The sequence below is a fragment of the Podarcis muralis genome, chromosome 3 (assembly GCF_964188315.1).
Source record: "Podarcis muralis chromosome 3, rPodMur119.hap1.1, whole genome shotgun sequence".
NCBI classification, from domain to species: Eukaryota; Metazoa; Chordata; class Lepidosauria; order Squamata; family Lacertidae; genus Podarcis; species Podarcis muralis.
The window spans coordinates 37,624,303-37,648,392 of NC_135657.1; the positions used below are offsets into that span (position 1 = coordinate 37,624,303).

The window sequence follows — 24,090 nt, forward strand, 5'->3', positions numbered from 1 at the left end:
CCCAGTCCTATGCATGTTTACTCAGAAGTCAAGGGACTTACTTCCAAGTAAATATAGATAGGATTTCAACCTTAATACCTGCAGCTGGCAAATGTTGGACGATACAACAGAGTAGCTAGCTTTTAATTTTGATGCTGAAGCTTTTGTTTATCTTTAGCAAAGTCCTGAATGTTTTCTGTCCTGCCTGCCAGGGACTGCCGTATGGCACTCCTCGCTCTGCCTTTTGTGTCTCTTTTCCAGCACAGAAGCCACAGCTGTTGCCCAATGACTTTTGATTTGGGGGGGGGGGGAGGCCTCGTCGGCCCTCATTGATCAGGGTACACATATGTACCTTTGCAACTAATCCAGCTGACAGATGATTAGCAAACTGACATTTCCCTTTCCCTTTTGAAAGGATAAAGCCAGAGTGTCTGGGCTCCTCTTTCATGTCCTCTGTGGAATAGTCCTGCAATAAGACAGCAGCTGAGTTTCAAAGCGCTCCTGTTTCTGGATCCATAGACACAAACATCTTTGTAGAAGGGGAGGAGGAGTCACTGTTTGCTGCGCCAAAGGAAGTAAAAAAGAAAAAGGGGAAATAAAACAAATGGTGCCAACATTGACCTTGGGAATTATCTGATCTCAGACAGAGGCATGAGACGAGACGGAGTGACAAAGCACATGGGACAGAGGCAGTAAAAATGTTTGCTTATAAAAAGGTTATTAGCAACCAGTGAACTTTTCCAATAAGTAGCCAGTTTGAGCCGCTAGCATTGGATTTACAATGTGTGTGCTGTCCAGAAATCCAAGGAAAAGAACAGCTAGAAGTCTCTATGCAGCTGTCAGAAATCCCAATATCTTTTCCGTATCTGTGAGATTCTCTCCCTCTCCCACCCCATCTCTTATCCCGCTGCAATCCTCTTAATATATGGACACTTGATAACTGCATAATGCATTTATCTTTGCAACATCTGTATCAGAGACTCACATAAGGATGAGCTAGTGCTGGGAGGGTAAGGGATATGGCTTGGATTTTTAATTTAGTCAGATTAATATCTCTTTACAACATTCGTAGATCGAGCTACATGCATATATATAAACTAGCCATGAAATATAGGGAAAGGACAGGAATGAAAATTTCATAAACAGAGTGTCATTTCATCTCTGATTTTACAGATGAGAGACTGTAGCAGAGAGAACTAACATTTGCTGCATGACACACTCACCCTTGTGTTGTGTTGGCACTGTTTGACCACTATTAATGTAATGCCCTCCATTTAAAAGGAGTATGTCTTGAGAAAGGATTGCTGTTGTATTACATATGCATTGTTTTTGCAATCTTTAGCATAGTTATCTCCAGTGAGCTTCAGCCTTGTGGCCCACCCCTTTGCAGAAACTGCTGCTCAGAATATTGGACTGATTCTTTTTAGAGAATACTTATGATAGGATTTTGAAAATTCCCAGAGATTTAATGCAGTTTCGACTTTCTTGGGAGTGTGTGCCAGGCGGGGTTGCAAAATACAGTTGTACCTCTGCTTACGTATCCCTCTGGATACGTAAACTTTGGGATGTGAACGCAGCAAACCCGGAAGTATTTTTCTGGCTTTCGCCATGCAGGTATGCGCAGAAGTGCTAAATTGTGCCACGCGCATGCACAGAAGCGGCACTCCGGTTACAAATTCCTCAGGATGTGGCCGGACCTCCTGTTCGCAACCAGAGGTACCACTGTATTCTGATTCAAGAAGCCTTAATTGTCAGGACATTGAAATGCCCTGCGTGTGTAAGGCATGCATGGAAAAGCAAAGGCAATGTGGTAAAATACATTTGAAATAGATACTGCATATGCCTAAGGTACATATAGTCCTCATTCACATGTAGCAGAAAGCTGTTAAATACATATGCACACAAATCAGCCATCCCTCACCTGCTACATTCTTTGTTCTAAAACAACTGGAGATTATGAGGAAGGTGGCAGTCATTTTAATGAAGTGATTGTAGAGAATAACTTAAGTAAGGTGCTGATATGGTCCAAGCAGGATTGGGCCTGAAATAGGCAAGTTTCAGTGTTTGGGTCCAGCTGTTATTCTGTGAGGCCAGAGGCAGGGAGTGTAATGCAAGGGAGCCAAGGGTCAAATTCATTGAGCATCGACTGCCTGGCCAGAAGGGCCAGAAGCTGGTAACATAGTCTTAAGTCAGGCAGGAAGCCAGTGCTCAAAAGCAGCAGCTTAAGACCATAAGAGCCAGAGGCAAATAGAGCAATTCAGGGCAGGCAGGAGGCCAAATTCCAAAGACTGCAATCCATTATGGCAGGTTGCTCAGAATCAAGGAGCAAGGATGGAGGCTGCAGCTTCATAGGGCTTGGTGCAGTGGCAGACCTTGCGGTCTCAAATTTCAGCAGCACCCTGAGCAATGCCAAAACTGGGCGCCTCTTACTCTCCATGCCCAGTGTGACCGAACCAGTCATGCTCCCCTAAATCCACCTCTGCTTGGTGGAAAGTGATGTATTTGTCATATCAACTGACACAGGGCTCAGATGGGTGGTGGGACTTGGCGCTGCAGCCTATGTGGTCGCAAGGCTTAAGTCAGAAACACAACTCTGGGATCACAGGAGGATAACCCACTGGAGCTTGGCTGCTGACAGCCCCAGTTTGACACACACTGGACTCTTACAAGTATAGTGACTGCCTCCCATTCTAAACAATTGGCACATGACTACTGGGAATTGCAACATGAGTAGGGGGTTGTGGGACCCCCACCCCAGTGCCCCTGCCTCTGCCCCTGTCTCTGTGTTGTAGAGGATGTTGGGGACACAGCTGTTGTACATGGCCCCACGTCCCCTACGTATGGTAATTTGGCTTCAGCGTTGCTCTTCTTCGTAATGTCTGCTTCAGCCTCCCTCAACTAAAAATGTATTGAGTTGACTGAACTGAGATTCCAGAAGCACCAAATGCCAGGACTCATTCTGAAAATTGTGCATAATGATGATAAACAGTATGGCCTGTCAGTATCAAAATATCAGCAGTCTTGGTCATTTACATGCTGCCTGTTGCCTCCTCCCTCTTCCCCTATTTGTGTTGTGGTGTTAACTGTATTGATGGGCACAGAATGGTCTTTCTTCAGCCATTAATACATTATTGATCCCCACCCCTCATGATGGAGTTAATGGACACTGATCGTGTATTATTATTTCCATAATCAGCCTGAAGCCGGAGTGAATTTCCCATTGCAAATGCTCCATCAATATTGTGCTTGGCTTTCCAAGGCTGAAGGGGAAGAAACCTGATTATTTGTTTTTGTTTAAAATTTCGGTGGTGCCTGCAGCCTTCATCCTTGAGAGGGTAATGAATGTCACCAGTGGAATAATGAAAGAAGATCTCCTTAGAGATGCAGCCACCAACCTTTCCTAGAAAGAAATTAACTATGTCATCTTTAGGCAGTCAGAAAAAGTCACTATGCAAAACTGCTCCCTTTGTAACAGAGATGCATCTTCACTCTATTAGCCCATTATACTTTGGTGTCTGAGGTTAGTGTGTTACCTCATGTAAGATGGAGAAAGAAAATTTCCAGGATGCATAACACACTTCATGTCGAAGCAAGTTCTATTGAAAACAATGAATGTATATAGTCTGACTAGAGACATATGGGCAGTATGTGACAGGTCAAGACAGACTTTTATAAGTATCCCCACAAAGCCATCATTCCCCATGATATGCACACTTGTCTATCATCTTTGGCCAACAGGTATTGGAAGGTTCTGTAGTGCTTTGCAAACATATATACCATTTGACTATAGACAGTAATGGGACTAATAGGACTGCAGCAAATGTTTGCCCTTTTAAAAATTCTGATCATGATTTCTGTCTCCTCCCTAAAGTGGTCCTAGCCAGTCACAACAGCGTGATACCACATGACCAACCTGATATGGCTAAATTGCCAAGCTGAAGGGACTGCTTATTGCTGACTAAAATGTTTGCAACCCCCATTCTTTTGTATCTTTTGTGATCTTTGGATGAAGTGTGGTGATATAATAATAGTAATAATAATAATAATAATAATAATAATAATAATAATAATGTGAGTTTGTACACCACAGGCAATGGTGGCTCTTTTCAGATCTTTTAAGAACTGTTGTTTGTTTGTAGCCTATAAAAGCATGAAGCTGCTTTATCCATAGGGATGAGTGAATCTGTCAATTTCAGTTTCTCTCTGTTTCTCATTTTACTAATCTTTAGTTCTCCACATTTCCACATCAGTCTGCAGAATTCTTTTTTAAAATCCTCATGAAAATTCATCAGCAGTGCTTTTGTGTAAATTTCTTCTAATATACACAGTTTTTGTCCAACATTTACCCCATTATAATGCCTTCTTATTTACTAATTTCTCCAATACATGCATTTCTACGCACACTTTACCTCAGTATTTACATTTTTGTAGATGTTAGTTGTGTGGAGAAATGCACTGCAAAATTTGGAGAAGCCTGAATTTTGAAGGATGACTGTGTTTTGATTCCTGTATTGTTTTGGAAAGTATAAATTAGGAAAGCTCACATTTAAAATGCAAACCGAATTAACTTACTATTTAGGCTGAAACAAGACATTCATGGATCTAGCCCAGTTCTGTCTACCCTCAATGGCATCAGCTCACTAGGGTATTAGGTAAAAGTCCTTGGAAGAGATCTCTGTGAACTGAGGTCCTTCTTAACTGAAGATGCCAAGAGATTGAACTTGAGACCTTGTGTGCGCAAAGCATGCACTCTGCACCTCAGCTATAGCTATCCCTTGAGTGACGGCCCCTCCTGAAACAGCTGTCCTGTGTCCTAGACTAAAGAACCATACTTCCCTTGAAAACTCTTGTAGTCCTTTCAGCAAGCAAAATAAAACATTTCTGTGTCACATTGTACGAAACGTAAGTTGCTAATGGTACCATTTACACAAAGCACTCAGCAACCATTTCGAACTAATACCAGAGATCAGGGACCTGCTGTTTTGAGTTTCTTACAGATTTCCCCGGAGGCATAGTTTGCCCACTAAAATGGAAACTCCTTCTGCCAGTTGCTTTGCATTTTCCCCCAGGTGTTTTAGGCTATGTGAGATTACAGCATAACACAAAAAAGAGATAGCATATGAAAAGATGAAGCTATTGTACACTGAAACAACTGAACCATTGGGACAAATATTTTCCAGTGTAACTTGGCAGTGGCTCTACCAAATATCATGCAGAGGTCCTCCCCCAACCCTGTTCTTGGGAATCCTTTTGTTTAGAATGCCAGCAAACAAACCTGCGGCCTTCTAGATACAAAATGTCTGATCTACCACAGCTACAGCTGTTTCAATGTGTTACCAAATTTCTGTTCATCTTCTTGACATAATGATGTGCTCCCCCCAAAATGATAAATGGGCCTTCCCACATTTCATTCTCATCTATGGTAATTCCTTATTCTCCTAATCCAGGGCTAATCTCTTTCAGACCGTGGCCTGCATTTACCCTTGTCAGATCACCCAGGGCTGCATGTGAGCGATGGATGTGGCCACCCCATGAAACATCTGAAAAGATGCTAGAGATGGGTGTCACCACTCTTGCTCTCCCTCACACACACAGCTGATCCATGCTGCTTAGCTGAGGTGGGAGGTTACCTCCTTTCCTTACTCATCAAATGATCAATCTGATGACAAGCATTTGCATTCCTTAGAGGGCACTGGGCTAGACACAGAGGTATAAACCTCTGTGCTCACCCCAATGCTGAATCTACTTTACAGTGGTACGTCGGGTTAAGTACCGGTACTTAATTCATTCTGGAGGTCCGTTCTTAACCTGAAACTGTTCTTAACCTGAAGCACCACTTTAGCTAATGGGGCCTCCTGCTGCCGCTGTGCCGCCGGAGCACGATTTCTGTTCTCATCCTGAAGCAAAGTTCTTAACCCAAGGTACTATTTCTGGGTTAGCGGAGTCTGTAACCTGAAGCGTATGTAACCCGAGGTACCACTGTATTCATTTTTGTTTTTGCCTCAAAATGGTGGCGTCTTCAAGGGGCATAATTTTTTTGAGGGGTGGGGGTTCAGATTAGGCCACAGGCCAGGCATTCAAAACCATGGTAACCATAGTTACAAGCCTATCTGCATTGATTGATTTTTTTTACCCACTTCTTTCAATTTTTGGAAAATGGCAAACTCGATACAGAGCCTACTTATTTATATTCCTTGGGAGACAGTAGAGGCCTTTTATGGCACATTATGGAATGTGGCTCAGGAATCTTTTTGATGGCAGAGACATCCCCCCATGAGTTACCTTCATATTACCAACCCAATAACAAGCACATGCATATGGAATGCTGGGGAACTGCTACCAGGTTATGATTTATTACTACTTTGCCGTGAGATTACAAGACACCTGAAAGCAGCCTAAAATAGCAACTCGGGGTAGGAGGAAATGGAATGGATTTATTATGAAATGCCAAAATCCCCAGGCTTTAGGATTTACTCCTTTCCTGGTGCCAGGTGCAAAGCTTGTGCACTGGCCGCCTCTTGCTTCAGATCAGAGCTGTAGGAGAACCAGCAGGCAAAGTCTTGAGGGCCTGAGCAGATGGTTCCAGTACAGCCGGTGCGGCAGGTTCACTCTCTTCTTTGCAATGCTCACTGGGCTTGTCCACTCCACAGGGCCCTGCCGCTCAGACTTGTATGGCATGGCTTTCTGAGTCTTTGTTATTTGGCTATTCTTTCAAAAGCTGCCAAATTATAAAGTGAATCCTGTGTTTGCACAGCAACAGGCTTAGCCTTGAAATAAGGCTGTCCTGCTAAGCTTTGTCATTTCTTCGAGACTGCTGGCAGCTGCCTTGCTTGTCTGTTCCCTTGGTAGATTGTACTACTACTACCTTTTTTAAAAAAATGTGGGCATTTGCAAGAAACTTACAGAGAACTCTTGCAGAAGAATGAGCACTTGTACAAAACAGCCCCCTTTGCTCCTCCGTTCCATTAACAGCATGAAGAATAGACTTCCCTGGAGTTTGCCAGCTGGAATGGATAAGGGCAGTAGGATGAAAGGGAAGAGAAGAGCCTTCATTTAGACTGGGCTCACCTGGCCTAGCCAGTGGGGTGGTGGAGCAGGAACAGGGGGAGTGCAGCTCGGGAGAGAGAAATTGTGTATAGATGCTTACATGCTAATGCAAGAAGCCTCCGAGCCAAGACAGGCCAGCAGGAGTGCTGCTTATTAAAGGAGAGAGTAAATATAGTAGGTATAATGGAATGGAGAGGACCGTTCTTGATACATACTCTAGGAAGGGCAAGGAACAGCATATACACAATTTAAGAAGGATACTGACAAGACAGTTTAACTGGGCACCACAATTTAATATGGATATTGACAAGCTAGAATGTGTGCAGAGGAGGCCAACCAAGATGACGAAGGGTCTGGAAACCCAAACTTATGAGGAACGGCTGAGGAATTGGGTATGTTTAGTCTGGAAAAGAGGAGACTCAGAGGAGATATGATAGCCATCTTGAAATATCTCAAGGGCTGTCACATGGAAGCTTGTTTTCTCCTGCTCCAGAGGCTAGGACTCAAACCAATGGCTTCAAGTTACAAGAAAGGAGATTCCAACTAATCATCAGGAAGAACTTTCTGGTTTGACAGACTCCCTCGGGAGGTTGTGGACTCTGCTTCATTGGAGGTTTTTAAGCAGAGACTGGGTGACCAAATGTCATGGATGCTTTAGTTGAGATTGCAGGGCATTAGACTGGATGATCCTCTGGTTCCCTTCCAGCTCCACAATTCTGTGATTCTATACTCTCTATCTATCGATAGCTAGTAGCCACAATGGCTGTGCTCTGCATTGTTGAAGGCAGTAATGTTTCTGAACACCAGTTGCTTGAGGAGAGTGCTCTTGTGCTCGAATCTTGGTTTGCTGGTTTCCCACAGGCATCTGGTCAGCCACTGTGAGAACAGGATGCTGGACTAGATGGGCCTTTGGCCTGATCCAGCAGGCTTTTCTTAAGTTCTTAGCAAAGACGATATGGTGTGCAAGAAGCTAGAAATTGCAACAGGTGGTGCTAATGGGGCCCAAGAGTACTATGGCTGTTCTGCTGTCCCCTTGACCAAAATGCCCAGAGTGAGAACAGACCACAGTGAACCTCAAGGTACATGAGCTCTCCCACACCTGTCTCTGGAGTGGCCATGAGGCATACTTAGGCATCTTTTGCTTCCATTTCCCATTAGCTATAGCTTTTTGTGTTGTGCAAATTGACAAACTGTGGTGGCTGTTTTGTTGTTGTTGTTTAGTCGTGTCCGCATGGACCAGAGCACGCCAGGCACTCCTGTCTTCCACTGCCTCCTGCAGTTTGGTCAAACTCATGTTGGTAGCTTCAAGAACACTGTCCAACCATCTCATCCTCTGTTGTCCCCTTCTCCTTGTGCCCTCAATCTTGGTTGCTGTTTACTATGCTTCTAAAACTGGCTTGTTTTAACAGACCATTGTTAACATTAACCACAGTTTAAGGTTCAGCTGAAACACTAAACAGTGGTTAATGGGAAAAAAGAAGTGAAAGCTCCCAAACTTCTTGTGGCTTTACTCCCTTGTAGGGAGTGCCCATGTATCAGGCTTGTTGTCATGCTTTAGCATGACATATGAACGCAACCAGACTGCTGATCTTCTTACTTAGCACAAAGCAACCATGACAGTCAAGCATGGGGCTGTGTTAGATTACTTCCTTTGCTGTTTTTTTTTCTGATTAAGTTTTAGCAGGAACATTTGTTCCTCCTGAAAGCACAACAACTTGAATATTGCAAAAGGAACATCTGTTAGTGCCTACATCTGACTACCAGATGTTATGAGCATAGTCATTGAATTTCACTCTAGTGCTATTCCACAGGAATATCTCACAGTGTGAACAAGCTCCGTATCTCAGAAGTGATTTTTTGACAGTTTACATGTTATTGCACCAGTGTTAGCAGAAGTTGAATACCTCCTTGAGTATCTCATTACTACCTATTCTTCTGGATAATGTAGAGCAGTAAGATATTGTTATGGATTTGTGGGTGCCTTGACTCCACTAAATTCTTGGGTCTAGTGGGTGTTGGAGTTTAAGCAATTAGGTTGCAGTATTAAGATGGGCTGCCAAATGCTGAATTTAGCAGGGTCAAAATGCAGGCCAAACCAGTTTTTCCATGCTCAGGAAATTGCCTGGGAGAAGAGCCATCATGGAGAACAAAAGGAAGGTAATTCAACAGAGCGTGTATTTGTTTTTGTCCCAGATTAGGTCTCAAACATTTTATGTTTTTATTTTCCTTTATTGTTTCATTTATTATTATCTCATTTTGCTTTTTTCTGTATTCCATTAATATTATTATCTACATTTTCAAGCATCCCTTTTTATGTTGTTTAATGTTCTTTGCTTTTCTGTTAATCAATTTCAGGTTTCTTATGTTTATATTTTCACTTAATTCTTTAATACTTTCCATTATTACTGTTGTTACTTGTTCATTAATTTGTTCTATGTTTATAGGAAGTTGTTCGTGAATTTGTAGTACTTCTAATTTACTTTCTATGGTTGCTTTAGCATCATTGTGATTCCTAACCAATCATAAACACATTATTCAAAATGCTACAGTACTAAACTCGTTTGAGGCAGGAAGTGATCGCAGGCTGCTTAGATCAAAAGTGGTCAGGGATAAAAAGCTACAGAGGCAGCAGCCACGCAGAAAGAAAAATTTGCGGAAAGCACATAACAAATTAGAACAAATAAGCAATATTTTTATATAGTTATAATAAAATATAAAAATGGACCACAGTGAGGGAATTAGTACATTGTATGTTTTGAATAATGGACAATACTAGAAGCTCACATCCCTGCTGTATGTTTAAAGTACCCTTGTACCATTTTAACAGTTATGGCTTTCTCCAAAGAATCCTGGGACTTGTAGTTTACCCCTTCATAGAGAGCTATAATTCCCAGCACCCTTAGTTCCCCTACAGTTCCCCCCAAAGAATCCTGGAAATGTGATCTGTTAAGCATCTCCTAAAAACTCTCAGCTTACTTAACTACTGTTTCCAAGATTCTTTGGTGGAGGAAAACAATGACTTAAAATGGAATAACAGTTATTTAAAGAAACACAGAGGTGCCACCACCCTCCAGATGTTTTGGTCTATATTTAGAGTCCTCTCTGACCATCAGCTATGCTGGCTGCTGGGGAAGGCTGTGTTAAACAAAGTAAAAATGTTGGAAGCAAAAGTATGAGTTGCCAATATGTGGAGGTACAGCTTTTAAGGAAACATAAAGCCTTTCAAGTTTCCAAACATTCTAGTACGTCCCAGCTTTTTGCTTCTGCTAAGCCAGCATAGAAGATGCCTGGCCGTCACATGCACTTGACCTCCACAGTGAGGTTTCTAACAAGCCCTTCCTTTGATGTATATATACATTAAAATGAAAGGAAACTGAAGCGAATAAAATACCTTTATGCCTAAAGCAATGTACTGTACAATACTATTATTGCCGTAATATGTGAGGTTTATGAGACTTCTGCTACTGAAAGGATGGTCATGTTCATAAAAAGCAGCATTGGGGAAAGAAGTGCTTTTTTGGCAATGATCAAGCCAACATTTTAACTATTAAAAGTTAGAATTAAAACATTCAGTTCAACTTAACAGCCGGACTAAATGCAATAACGGGCCATCAGAATGCAGGCACTTTCCTGATTAAAGCAGAGAGGGAAATCCAGGATTAATGGCGTAGAAAGGAGCTTGGGTGGTACCAAAAAAACAACAGCAACAAACCAACCCCACAACTATTTAGTATTCACTTATTACTGAGCCACATCTTGGGTGACATAGCCAAGTGGAAATTGTCATCTTGCAGCCCGGATCCCAACCACTTCTCTTTAAATCTCTCAGTGCAGCAGGGGGAAAGACAACTGCAGCTCTTCCCCTCTGTTCCTTCCCTTCTCCCATCAGCCACCCTTTCCTGCACCTGCCCTGGCCAGCAGATCTGCTGCACAACCGTTAAGGGAGGAGGCAAACAGAACAGGGGAGAGAATGGACAGGAGGAGTTACAACTACATTACCTCCCACTGCACAGAGGGATTTTGAGGGACTCATGCAGTGTGCGAGGTGACAACCCTAAGTATGTTCTTAAAGAGAGTTGAGTCTTCCATTCACATAGCCAATATGGGGAGTTGTGGGCTGGGCACATGTCAAAGAATGCACACAAGGGATGGAGCGCTGTTGGTGCACAGAAGTCCCATGCCATACTGTATTTGTTTCTCTGCCTTCCATATGTTCTGTTGTATGCTGAAGCACAAAACTGAAAAAGTAGGAGTCTATTGCATGCATAAGCACTTTGTTTTGAGTTGCCACATTAATAATTATATAAACATCAGCTCTGTGCCTTTAGCAGTTGCATTACAAAGCAGAAATCAACAGGTGAAGCTTTCCCCATCAGCATCAGCTCCACGCTGTGAAAAGCTCTGGTTGTCAAGCTCTGGCTGTCATGACTCTTGCAGTCAATAACAAGACACAAAGGCTCTATCCCCCGAGAGCTGTTATGCCTTGCTGCCTAAGTTTCCACAGCCTAACCCCAGCACCTCTGCATCCCTGCCCATAGGTCTTTGCTTAAAAATCCATTCTCCTGAAGAGAATTTCAGAGCATCTCTATTTCTTTTTTGTGGCAAGACTTTGGCAAGTCTACTTGCCTCTCAGCCAAGACCAGTTCAGAGTAGATTTATTTTAAAATCACTTTGCTCTAAGCTAAGCTAGTCAGATTCTCTGTGAGCTGCTCTTAGCTTTAAGCTGATTATTTCTTAATTTTATTTTCATAAAAAAAAATACACCAGATCCCCATACAGTGACATTGGCCAGTCATCTGATGAGTTTGTTTACTAATGCTTCAGGCAGCAGCCTCTGTACAGTACAATCCCCTGTATCCCATAGCATGTATGTAAAAAGTTGTGAGAATCAGTAGCAGGAGCCACAAGCCTCTTAGACTAGGGCTGCGATACCAGTCTCTTGAACTGTCAGATATCTTGTGAATGTGCGCTGATGAATAAATATGGAGAAATGATAACAAGTAGAGAGCAAATGTTAGAGACTGTGGAAGGATTCTATGCAGGTGTGCTATGAATCCCAAGCTACAGAAGAGAACGACCATGAACAGAACCCCCCGACAAAAGGTAATATAAGAAGTTAGAAACGAAGGAGGAGATAGTTGAGATATTGGCAAAACTATTAAATGAATGCCTGCAGCAAGGTAAGGCCCCAAATGTATGGAATAATTCCAAGGAGGTAATAGTGTTCAAAAAAGGAAATAAGCAAAAGAAAAATTGGGAATTATCAGCTGATAAGCCTCTTGTTGCATATGTACAAGCTATTAAATAAAATAATTGGTAAACGCTTAACTAAGAAAATGGCTGATTATTAACCTAGTGGGGTTTAAGAAAGGATATGCCACATCTGTTAACTATGAAAATATTGATAAAAAATTGCCGGGGTTCTCTCACCAAAGAGTCCTTGCCCCAAACCTGGATCTTGGCATCCAGGGAATTCTCCTTTCTATATGCATATTCTTTTTCCTTGCCACCAACAAGCTGGATGCTAGCAAGGAAGCAGCCACTGATTTATTTAACTTTGATCCCATAGAGCCTGAAGGTGGAATGATGTGGCAGCTTTGTCGTGGAGCTATTTTATAGTGTCCTTTTGACTTTTTTTGCCTTGTAGTTTTATTCTCACAAGCCCCAAATCCCCCTTTCTAGGTTTATATAAATGTTTCATCCTCGCAATACTGGTGTACTTAGTAAACATTAATCCCTCGTCCTCCTGGGAAGGGCAGGCCTCCCATCTGCTCAGCTTTGCGTTCTGTCTTGGGCATGTTTGTTTTTTAATGACAGCCGAGGTTCTTGTGAGCATAATAGCAGGAGGTCTCTGCAGATGTTGAAGGCAGGGAAAGGAGGGGCAGCTATGAGCTCCAGCGTATTTGCTGTAAAGGCGTTCTAGTAAACACATTGAATCTATTAATCCACAATTGTTTGGATAGTACTTGTGGAATAATCCTGCCAATAAATCACCAGTCATCTGGAAAGAGAAACAGAGGAGAAGAGGGAGGGAAGAGAGCTCCTGTGTAGCAATTGTGGTGGTGATCCATAGAGAACTGCTATCCATTCATAAATATCCGCCAGTTAGAACAAGTTAATTCACAACAAGTTTACTAGCAGTTAAAATGCCACGCAGGTTTCATTTGTCATCTGACAGATACCAGGGTTTGCAATTGATCCAGTCTATTTTTGAAGAGCTTGTTAGCACATTTCATACAGTGGGTGGGTAGCTTGTATAGATCTAATGTCTGTTCTCAAAGTGTGACTCAGTTGGCCCCAATCCAGGCGTAGAACTGGCATTCCCAATCTGCATCCTGGTGTGATGAAAATATAGCATTCTTTTCAGTTACAAAGCCTCTCCCCCACTCTGAAATTGAAATTTGTTTATGTAGGTTGGAGGAGAAGTACATGTGTTGGAAGAAAAGTGTGTTGTAAGTTCAATTCCCAGCTTTTCATTTGTGCTGCAATCATAGGACCAGTTCTTCTTGAGTCCGGGCTTAGAGGAAACTAAGAGAGAGTGCTTATATGATGTGCAAGTAGTTAGTGGGAAATCACCCACCATATTCCGGCCTGTACAGTGGTACCCCGCAAGACGAACGCCTCGCAAGATGGAAAACCCGCTAGACGAAAGGGTTTTCCGTTTTGGAGGCGCTTCGCAAAACGAATTTCCCTATGGGCTTGCTTCACAAGACGACAGCCCATAGGGAAATCTCCGGGACAGCGGGGAAGCGCGTCTTCCCCACTGTCCTCGGACCTCCTCCCGCCGCCAGGCTTCGGAAGGCTGCTCCGAAGCCTGGCAGGGGGGCGGAGAGGTTTTTAAAAAACCCCGGGACAGCGGGGGACTTCTCCGCTGTCCGGGGCGATTTTAAAACGCTGCCGTCCCGGGGGAGCAAAGTCTTTCGCCCCTCGCCCGCCTTCAGAAGAGGTCCTAGACCTCTTCTGAAGGCGGGCGGGGGGCGAAAGACTTTGCTCCCGCCTGCCTGCCTTCCCGGGAGAGCGGAGAACGCTCAGCTCTCCCCGACGGCTTTTGAAGGCAGGCGGGGGGGGGAGCAAAGACTTTCGCCCCCCGCCCGCCTTCAGAAGAGGTCCTGGACCTCTTCTAAAGGCGGACGGGGGGCGAAAGACTTTGCTCCCGCCTGCCTGCCTTCCCGGGAGAGCGGAGAACGCTCAGCTCTCCCCGACGGCTTTTGAAGGCAGGCGGGGGGGGGGAGCAAAGACTTTCGCCCCCCGCCCGCCTTCAGAAGAGGTCCTGGACCTCTTCTAAAGGCGGGCGGGGGGCGAAAGACTTTGCTCCCGCCTGCCTGCCTTCCCGGGAGAGCGGAGAACGCTCCACTCTCCCCGACGGCTTTTGAAGGCAGGCGGGGGGGGGGGGAGCAAAGACTTTGTCCCCCCTGCCTGCCTGCCTTTAAAAGCCCTCCCGGGAGAGCGGCTTTTAAAGGCTTTTAAGTGAGAAAAAAGCCCGGGAGAGGGCTTTTAAAGGCAGGCAGGCAGGCAGGGGGGGACAAAGATTTTCGCCCCCCGCCAGCCTTCAGAAGAGGTCCAGGACCTCTTCTGAAGGCTGGCGGGGGGCAAAAGTCTTTGTCCCCCCTGCCTGCCTTCCCAGGGGCTTTTAAATCGCCCCGGACAGCGGAGAAGTCCTCCGCTGTCCGGGGCGATTTTAAAATGCTGCCGTGGGGGGGGGGGAGCAGAGACTTTCGCCCCCCCCAGCCTTCAGAAGAGGTCGGGGGACAGATTGTCCCCGGACCTGGTCTGAAGTCGGTTTCCATAGGAACGCATTAATTGATTTTCAATGCATTCCTATGGGAAACCGTGCATCGCAAGACGAAAAACTCGCAAGAAGAAAAAACTTGCGGAACGAATTAATTTCGTCTTGCGAGGCACCACTGTACATGGTACTGGAAACACCTTTTCAAGGAGCACAGAAGGACTCAACTCTTGAGTACCTTGTTTCTGAATGAAACCAGCAACTGTATCTAAACATGGTCCTCCTATGCCTTCGCCCATGGAAGGTGAAGAGGGCTAAGCTCCAACCATACTGAAATCATTCGTGGCAGGCCTGGAGCTGAGTCTCTATTCTGGCACTATAATTTTAGTCAGAGGCTCCTGCATCACGTGTGTAATGAATCTTCCAGCATCCACACCATAATCCAAAATCATCTGAACTTACCATATGTCATTCATGTTAAGGTTACCTTAATTTTATTCAAGATTCTGAATGCCTTGGAGCTATTATATGAGATTGTGCTTGCTGCATTTGCTTATTTGGAAATATGAGTATTGTATCTTTCCAGCAGCCTTAGAGGATTCTGCCATACATCACACTTACAAGATTTCATCATAGTCATCTCTTTGTAGTCTTGTCACCAGGCCTCCTGAGACATTTATCCTTCTGTTTTCCTTCTGGATTTACTTTGTTTCATTAACAAACAGATGCCACACCATATTAAGAAAGCAAAGTCTGCAGTAGATGTTTGGAATGTGATGTAGATAAGAATTCTTCCAAACAAACACTCTTGAAGATGATTATCGCTCATTTTGTCTCCAGGTGCTGGTAGTTGACTCACACCATAAATGCATAATCTTTATAACAGTGAATCGTGGATGTCAATAGTTGTGTCAACCCCATCATTCTTTCCCACAACCAGTGTACCTAGTTACACTTGCAGCTATATTTTGGTTACCTAAGGCTGGTCCTCTGAATCCCTTCAGTGAGCCAGTTGTACTGACTATTCTAGTCTATTCCAGGCTCAGTTCAAAGTGTTGGGTACTACCTTTAAAGCTGTAAATGGTTTAGAACCAGAGTATCTAAGGACTCTATAATCCTGCTCACCCAGGGAAGCTTTGCATCTGAGGTTCATCTGGCGGGTGCTTTATCTGTGGTTGCAACCAGGTTATGAAACTGCCCAGAGAAATCCGTTTGACTTCTTCACTGTCTTTTTGATACTTCTTCAATACATTTTTATTCAAGCAGGCATTTAATTTGTCTAGTTGACTGCTATTTGGTTGATATTTAATTTTTTTAAATTTTCTGTCCTGTCTGTAATTAATCCTTTTAGCAATTTTAAAATAATGAAGTAGTTAATATTGATTGTTTAGATTGCATTTAATTGTGACCATTGGTCACCATGGGCACTAGTTTAAAGTGGAAAGGTAGCTTGTCCAGATTAAACACTAATCCACCATTTGCACTGTTGTTCTGCTACCACAAAAGTGATAATACATTACTCATTCAAAGTATTTTGCATCCATTGGTGGTGGTTGCTTGCGTTATTGCAATAATGCAGCAACTTGCTAGCGACAGAGTAGATGCTTTTCATTCACAAGGTCCCAGGTTGGCTAAAGGATCTCAGGTCAGGGAACATTTCTTCTCAAGAGCTTGGACAGCTAGACAGCTCTAGTTACAACTGTCTGACTCATAGAAGGTGGGTTCATGTGTTGCAAAGTAGCATGAATGTTTGTACCCTTGGAAATTTAATATCTCTAAACAAAGGAACGAATACCTATGGAGATTTGCTTTTTGTGTGTTTTAAAATGCATACAAAAGGGAGGAAATTTAGAGATAGCAGTGGTGGTTGAGCAGGCTTGAGCTGTGGTGGTTCTTGCAGCTATTTGTGCTGTTCAGTCTGGTGTTCTTTTCTTTTAGAGATTCCTATAGCCTTTGCAGTGTTTGCAATAAAAGCCCAGGGCCAGATAGCTTAGCCGCTGTAGCAGTCTCTCACTAAAGTTAAATGCTCCAACAGCAGAATGCTCATCCATTTGCCGAGGAGTTCAACACGAACACCTACTCACAAGTGGGAGCTCTGTATGATGAGGATACATGGTTGTGTTAGTTTTCCAATTGCACGGAGCCCATAACCATGAGTATGGGCTCCTGTGTTTGCAGAGAAGTCCATATAGCCACAGGTGCTGCAGAAAGAAGACCTGGCTGTGGGGGCTAGGGGCTGAAAGTATAGCCCTGCTCCACATCAACATGGATATGCCCCATGTGTTAGTAATGCATCAATAGAGCTTCAGTGAGTGGGCATGGGTTGCACTGGATATTAGCATCCCTAATTCTTTCTTTTTCTTCATAGCTCCTGCTCAGGCCCAAATCATCCATGCTGGGCAAGCATGTGTTGTAAAAGAAGATAACATCAGTGAACGAGTGTACACGATTCGGGAGGGTGACACCCTTGTTCTGCAGTGTTTGGTTACGGGGCACCCACGGCCACAGGTAACCTTTCTGTCCCTTTTGCCGCCTGCAGCACTTTCACTCTTTATCTGCTGTTTTGCCAAATGCCAGGAATTCCCCTCTATGTTAGTGTAGATGTTCTGTAGAACATCCATGTGTGAGGAGCTCATAAATAGCCAATGTCCTGATTAATGAAATGCTTTGCAGAAATCATTGTTCTGCTGCCACAGCTGGATACTATAGTGTTCCATCTTCAGTTCAAGCATTCCCTTTTGTAGAAATTCTGAGCCCACCTCTGCCCATTTGTATTTGGAGATACTTGACTCAGATACTTGACCATGCTAAGTCAACTCATTTCCCCGAGGGATATGATTTTCAAGCGTTACTGACCTTTACTGGAGTCCCATGGTACGAGGGTGAGAGATGCTCCCAACATAGTAGACAATGATGTGTGCAGACAAGACTCTCATCCTAGGGACACCATCACTAAAAGCCAGCCAGTGACTGCCTAAATGGACCCGGGAGAACATGACATGAATTGGATAGGGGCCTCCAGGGAGTAAGGTACATTAAGAGCAGAAGAAATCACAGCACTTCCCTCCTGCTCTTGCATAGCCTTACTAGTCACAGAAGCTGAATCGCTGTGACTGCCAGTCGTCATCTCTGTGGATTCACAAGCAAGTAGCTATTTGCAAAATAGGATGTAGGACACAATGCACCTAAGAGGGCAAACTAGTTAAAAGAATTCAAGCTGCGAGAGCTATTCACTGGGCAAGCACCCATTTCCCTCAGGAACGGCCCTACTATTAGGCAAAGTGAGGAAAGAAGCAGTGCTGTGGCACATGGCCTGACCTGCACCCCCTAAGCTAGCCTGCTGCCCTCAAGCATTATGGAGAAAGCTGCTCTATCTCCAGCATTTAATGTGGAATGTACTTCATCTCAGGCAGCAAAATGTCTTGGACCAGCCCTGTATGGTGTTCTTAAGACGTGTCTTTCTGATTCCTTACTAATCTGGGATTAATATCCTCTCCATGTTCTGTTGTCACAAAAATGATAAAAGATTAGAATCCCACCTGTTTGCATTAGACTCAAAACAGACTCAAAAGGTAGTTTATAATCCCACTGTGGTGGCGGGGAGGGAAGGGAGAAATCATTTTGAAGTACAAGTGGACCTTCCTGGGGAAACACCACTACAGAGAAAGCCTTGTTCCTTGTAACCACAAATGCAGCTTCAAAAGACAACAGCACCAGATGACTTTAGCCTGAGTGCATGGGAAAGTGGTGCTTGAAAGATTTCACCGTGTGAATCAATCCTTAGCTATAGCCATTGCAGAGGGCAGTTGATCTATAGTAACAAATATGGATGATTACGCAGACTATTTTCTTTCTGTAGACATAAATAAGGATTATAAAGATTACATGAGAATCACAGCTATGCAGAGTTAACACCTACATTCTGCTTAGAGCATGGTTTACCAGACCTAGATACCATCAAGGCAGAGAGCTTAGAAATATAAACAATTCCATTTATTATAGAAGAGCAGAGAGAAACTGAAGATTCAGGAGGAATCTGGGTATTGCAGAATGTGGGATGCTTAACGTATAAATAAACAACTTGGCATATCCGCAGAAGAATGATTTACACACTTGACTTTTGAATTTTTGAACATGAGTATGTTTGCCACCAATTCCTGCCTTCTACTCTCTTTTATCCCCCCCCCCTATACACCTCTGTCACTTTACTCATCTGGTTTCCTCCACACAAGCCAGCCGGCAATTTTAAAATCTGCATACATTTAAATGAATTAACATAAGCAAATGGTCAATGACCACTGTGAATGGAACAGCCGCCCCCTTCCCCTCATTCACTCTCTCTGTTGACACCCCCTGCATTTCCCAATCAAAGCTTTCTTTTTCTTAACCTTTGTTTTATCCTCTCCTTTCTCTTTTCTCAGTTAGTCATTAAAGCTCCAAAATGTGGTCAAACTAAATAAATGAGGCTGAAATGAAAAAAGCTGAGGAAAGATTAAAGAACTGACTGAAGCAGCCAAGCAAACAGAATGCACTTTGAGAGGCTTCAGGCCTCTAATGAGAGGACAAAGGCTAAATAAATCCCTCATGGGCAGCCATTAGCAGAGAAACACTGAACAATGTGGGGTGCTGGGCGGAGGCCATAGAACCCTATAATCTGCAAGCTGAATTTCCCTAGTACATAGGTCTGTAGGCAAGGAGGGGATCAGATCAAAGTCAGGACTGTGGGGTGCTATTGATATTGTTGTTCTCCTTTATAGTATACAGTATGAACCCACGCTCATTTCTCCACCGCCCTTCTTAGGCTTCGCGTGGCCCTTAGCAAATCACTATGTTTGATCTTTGCTTCATCCTCTGCAAAATGGGGATAATTGTGCCCTAGCTCTCAGTGTTATTCTGTTATTCTAACAAGTGATAAGCAATTATAGCCTGAGGTAGAAATGGCTTCCCCCTCCACTCTCACACACAAATGTTTGCAATGTTTTCTTCCAGAATTTCCCAAATATTTTGGGTTACGTATTTTTGTGGAAATGCATGAAGATGTTACAGTATTGCTTTCCTGAGTCTTCCCGCCTACTTCTTTCCCCCTCACCTTCCTGGCTTGGTTCATATGCCAGCCTGGGTGGCATGGTCTCCACAAGGAACCCAAAGCATTGTTCGCACAGCTGTGTGGGTAGTTGAATTTATCTAGCCTGCTCACATAGTTCACACTAGCCATAACCTTGCTGGTAAAGCCTGCAGGTATCTGGGGTGAAGGTATGGCTGTTGTTGGCTAAACCACCTGCCCAGAACATAGTAAGCTACCTTATGCTGAGTCAGACAATTGATCCATCTATCTCAGTTCTGTCTACTTTGGCAGTGGCTTTTAAGCGTTTTAGACAGACTGGAGTCTTGCGCAGCCCTGCCAGAAGATGTTCAGGATTGAACCTGGGGCCTTCTGCTTGCAAAGGTTATACTTTGTCACTGAGCTACAGAGCTTCATACAAGCCATGGTCCTTCATATGTCCAGGAAGCCATGTGATTCGGCTTCTCAGCAGCAGCCTAATAATAATAATAATAATAATAATAATAATAATAATAATAGTAACAATAACAACAACAATAATAAATAATTTTGTTTATACCCCGCCCTCCCTGGCTAGGACTGGGCTCAGGGCGGCTAACATCAAAATATATAATACGTTAAAAACATAAAGTCAAACAATCAATTAAAATACAGCTTAAAATCAGATTAAGATCAAAATAAAATCAGATGACAACCCACAAATTATAACTATAAGTGTTGGGGACATTAAGTGCTCACCAGGGCCAACTATTTGTGTTAGTCTTATATGGGCCGGTGGGAAGAGTTAGGGAGGCCACTTACATGCAGGATCTTATAAAAGGAGGGGGGTCAGACTGGGCCCCAACCAAAGGCACGGCGGAACAGCTCCATCTTGCAGGCCCTGCAGAAAGATGTCAAATCCTGCAGGGCCCTGGTCTCTTGCAGCAGAGCGTTCCACCAGTGAAACTGCATATGAAAAAGACTTGCTCAGGCTTCGGTTAGAGCACTAACAGATGGGAAATAAACTGCATTCAGAGCTGCTGCAAAGTTTTAAAGAGATGAGTTTTAGTTTGAAAGACCCTCTGCCGAGAATTTTGTTTTCTTGTGGTGGCTGGGTCAAAGCAGGCACATATTTTCGATAGATGATAGACAGATGATAGATAGATAGATGATAGATAGATATAGATAGATAGATGATAGATAGATAGATGATAGATAATAGATAGATAGATAGATAGATAGATAGATAGATAGATAGATAGATAGATGATAGATAGATAGATGATAGATAGATAGATCTAGATAGATGATAGATAGATATAGATAGATAGATGATAGATATAGATAGATGATAGATAGATAGATAGATAGATAGATAGATAGATAGATAGATGATAGATAGATAGATAGATCTAGATAGATGATAGATAGATATAGATAGATAGATGATAGATAGATAGATAGATAGATAGATAGATAGATAGATAGATAGATGATAGATAATAGATAGATAGATAGATAGATAGATAGATAGATAGATGATAGATAGATAGATAGATCTAGATAGATGATAGATAGATATAGATAGATAGATGATAGATATAGATAGATAGATAGATAGATAGATAGATAGATAGATAGATAGATAGATAGATAGATGATAGATAGATAGATGATGATGATAGATAGATAGATAGATAGATAGATAGATAGATAGATAGATGATATAGATAGCAAGCACAAGATGTGAGAGCTGGTAATGATCTGCTGTGTTAGGCCCCAATGCTAAGTTTGTCTGTGTCCTATAGCTGTGCTTTCTCTCTTTCTCTGTCTTTCTCATTCCCTCTTTTAGGTGAGGTGGACCAAAACTGCTGGCAGCGCCTCGGACAAATTCCAAGAGACATCGGTGTTTAATGAGACCCTTCGGATTGAGAAGATCCAGAGGCTGCAGGGGGGTCGCTATTATTGTAAAGCAGAGAATGGGGTTGGGGTCCCTGCCATCAAGTCCATTCGAGTAGATGTGCAGTGTAAGTCATTTTGTGGCCATCCAAAGCTTCCCACAGTTCTACTGCGTGCCGGTATCTGATCGCTTGGCTAGTGAAATTCTGCATTGACCTAGAAGCATCCTCATACCTCAGAGGCAAAGGGACAGGCACTGCTACTGCCACACTCACTTACCTGAAGGTGCTGATCTTGGAATACCGGACCATTTTTTTTAATGTGGTTAACTGGGGACCAAATTATTTATGAATGGCTATATGAATGAGAAAGAGAGTGGTGTCTTGAGTGGAGTGCTGGACTTGGATCAGGTAGGTTTGGGTGTCCTTGAGGTAGAATGCTAAACCATGGTTTGATGTGACATGAATTAAGAGAAGTGAACCTCAGGCTCATATGCTTCCATCCTATCCCTTCATGAGCACAAGGAAAAGATTAACCAGCTTATGTCTGAATGGAGGAAACTCTCATTAGTTTAGACTATGTTTTATTGAATGAAGCAAAGATCAAACCATAGTTTATGATCCTGTCCTACATGGGTGTACTTAACTGTTTAAACTACCCAACGTTCCCCGAGTTCGGATGTAATGCTTAACTTAAACCAGTGATTGGATGCTTCAGATCCCTTCCTCATGGCTGTATGATGGAGAGTATATGAACCTGACACTTGGCTTGGCTCATTCATGTCATGCCAAACCGTGGTTTAGCATTACGCCTGAAACAGGACACCGTATGCCAGCCTAATCGCTGTATGAGGTCACCATGATTAAAAAAACAATAATCTTGTATTGCCCTATTTCAGCCTAACCCACTTCACATGTTTATCACCCTCAACTCACATAGTCACACAAATGTGACAAATAAATAACATAATAAATGTAAGACTACAATAAGAAGGAAGCTCACTATCCCTTTAATTTAAAAGGACCCTCCATTCTGATATTTTCAAAGCCTCTTGCTTCTTAGCTTGGGTGCCTCATATTTCAGACTTGTTATTCAACACACTCTCGCCTCCCCATTTTTATATCCCTACAAGTTGATGCTTTGAGGGGATGTTTGGTATAGTCTCCTCACATGCTTTTAGTGGTGATTGATCCCATCTGCATGGGATGCAATACTTTTATTTGGTCTACAAATACTTATTGCTTCCTTTTGTAGGTGCCTAGTGGCAATCACAGCAGCCTGGGAGGGGAGTTTTATAGGGCTCTAAAAGCCACTGCTGCCTCCTCCCAGCCAATCAGCCTCAGAGCAGGTTTTGAAAAAACAATGTTGTAACTTGCTAGGTTTCAAAATATGTTAGATAGGAAAATTATTTAAAACCCCACATTTCACTTCAAAATCCACTTTCCACTGCCCCTCCTGGAAGTCCACCTGAGCCCTATTTATTTCATTTAGGCAATTTCTATACTGCTTAATCTATTTTAAAAAATCTATAAATGATGGGTGGCAAACTAACAAGTGTTACAAAAATAAGCAATTAAAACCCTCAATATCATTCAGAGTTTATATCGGTATTTATATATTGGTAGATACTTCTCTACTCAACACCTCCCAGCTCTTACTTGGTCCACTCCAGTTCTCACTCAGGGCCCAAACAAGCGCACATATCACACACACCCGAATCTTGTACCAAAGAGAATTCCTGGAGCCTGCTGATATGCCATCACCCTAGTCTCTAACTCTAGGATTTATGGACAGGCATCAAAGTCTGATGGAGCTTTCTCAGGCTGCCTACAGCTTTGTCTTATCCAGCACTCAAATCAGCTGCACTGTACACACCCAAATTTGATTCGGTGAGTTTCTCATGGGGTCCCACTGGTAGCAAGTAGGACCCCATTCAGAGTTGTTTATCTGCCCTCCTCTTCCAGAATCTTTGCTGTCCTACGGCAGGGCTTGCTTTCATTAGCCCTGATCATGACGTTTCAAAACAGATGTGTCTCCAACATTCAAGTGATCCATTTTGCTGTTGTTGCCCCCATAGATGGGATGACAGAATCCCAACAGACGCCAGCTGTGGTCCTTCTTGGAAATTCATGAGCTTCTCTTAGAAAGGTTAGGCTCTCCCCTCCTCTCCTCTGTGCTTCTCCTTGCTTATCTGAACTTGATAACTCATGCCGGGCACTTTAGTTGAGAACTAAAGTGGGGCTTTATCCTTGTGGGGTTTCCCTTTGCTTCTAGGATGCTGTTTGGATCTAAGCTGATGCAGACTCTGTTCTTCATGCATCTCTGACCTTTAGAGCTATGGGGTAAATTGGGTGGCCAAGGGCTTTCTGATACTAACATCTACTCCGCAGATGGACTT

General features: G+C 43.2%; 1 protein-coding gene across 4 annotated transcripts in view; it reads left to right on the forward strand.

Moving 5' to 3' along the window:
* Window positions 1-24,090, forward strand: part of MDGA1 (MAM domain containing glycosylphosphatidylinositol anchor 1) — a 241,749-nt gene that overhangs the window by 62,394 nt on the left and 155,265 nt on the right. For all 4 annotated transcript variants that reach the window (XR_013392171.1, XM_028724382.2, XM_028724381.2 and 1 more), the window contains exons 2-3: window positions 17,121-17,260; window positions 21,646-21,820. Coding sequence is in view for 3 of the 4 variants with exons in the window: in XM_028724382.2 (XP_028580215.2) it covers window positions 17,121-17,260; window positions 21,646-21,820 (315 nt within the window). In the remaining variant the exon portion in view is untranslated. The remainder of the gene's footprint in view (window positions 1-17,120; window positions 17,261-21,645; window positions 21,821-24,090) is intronic.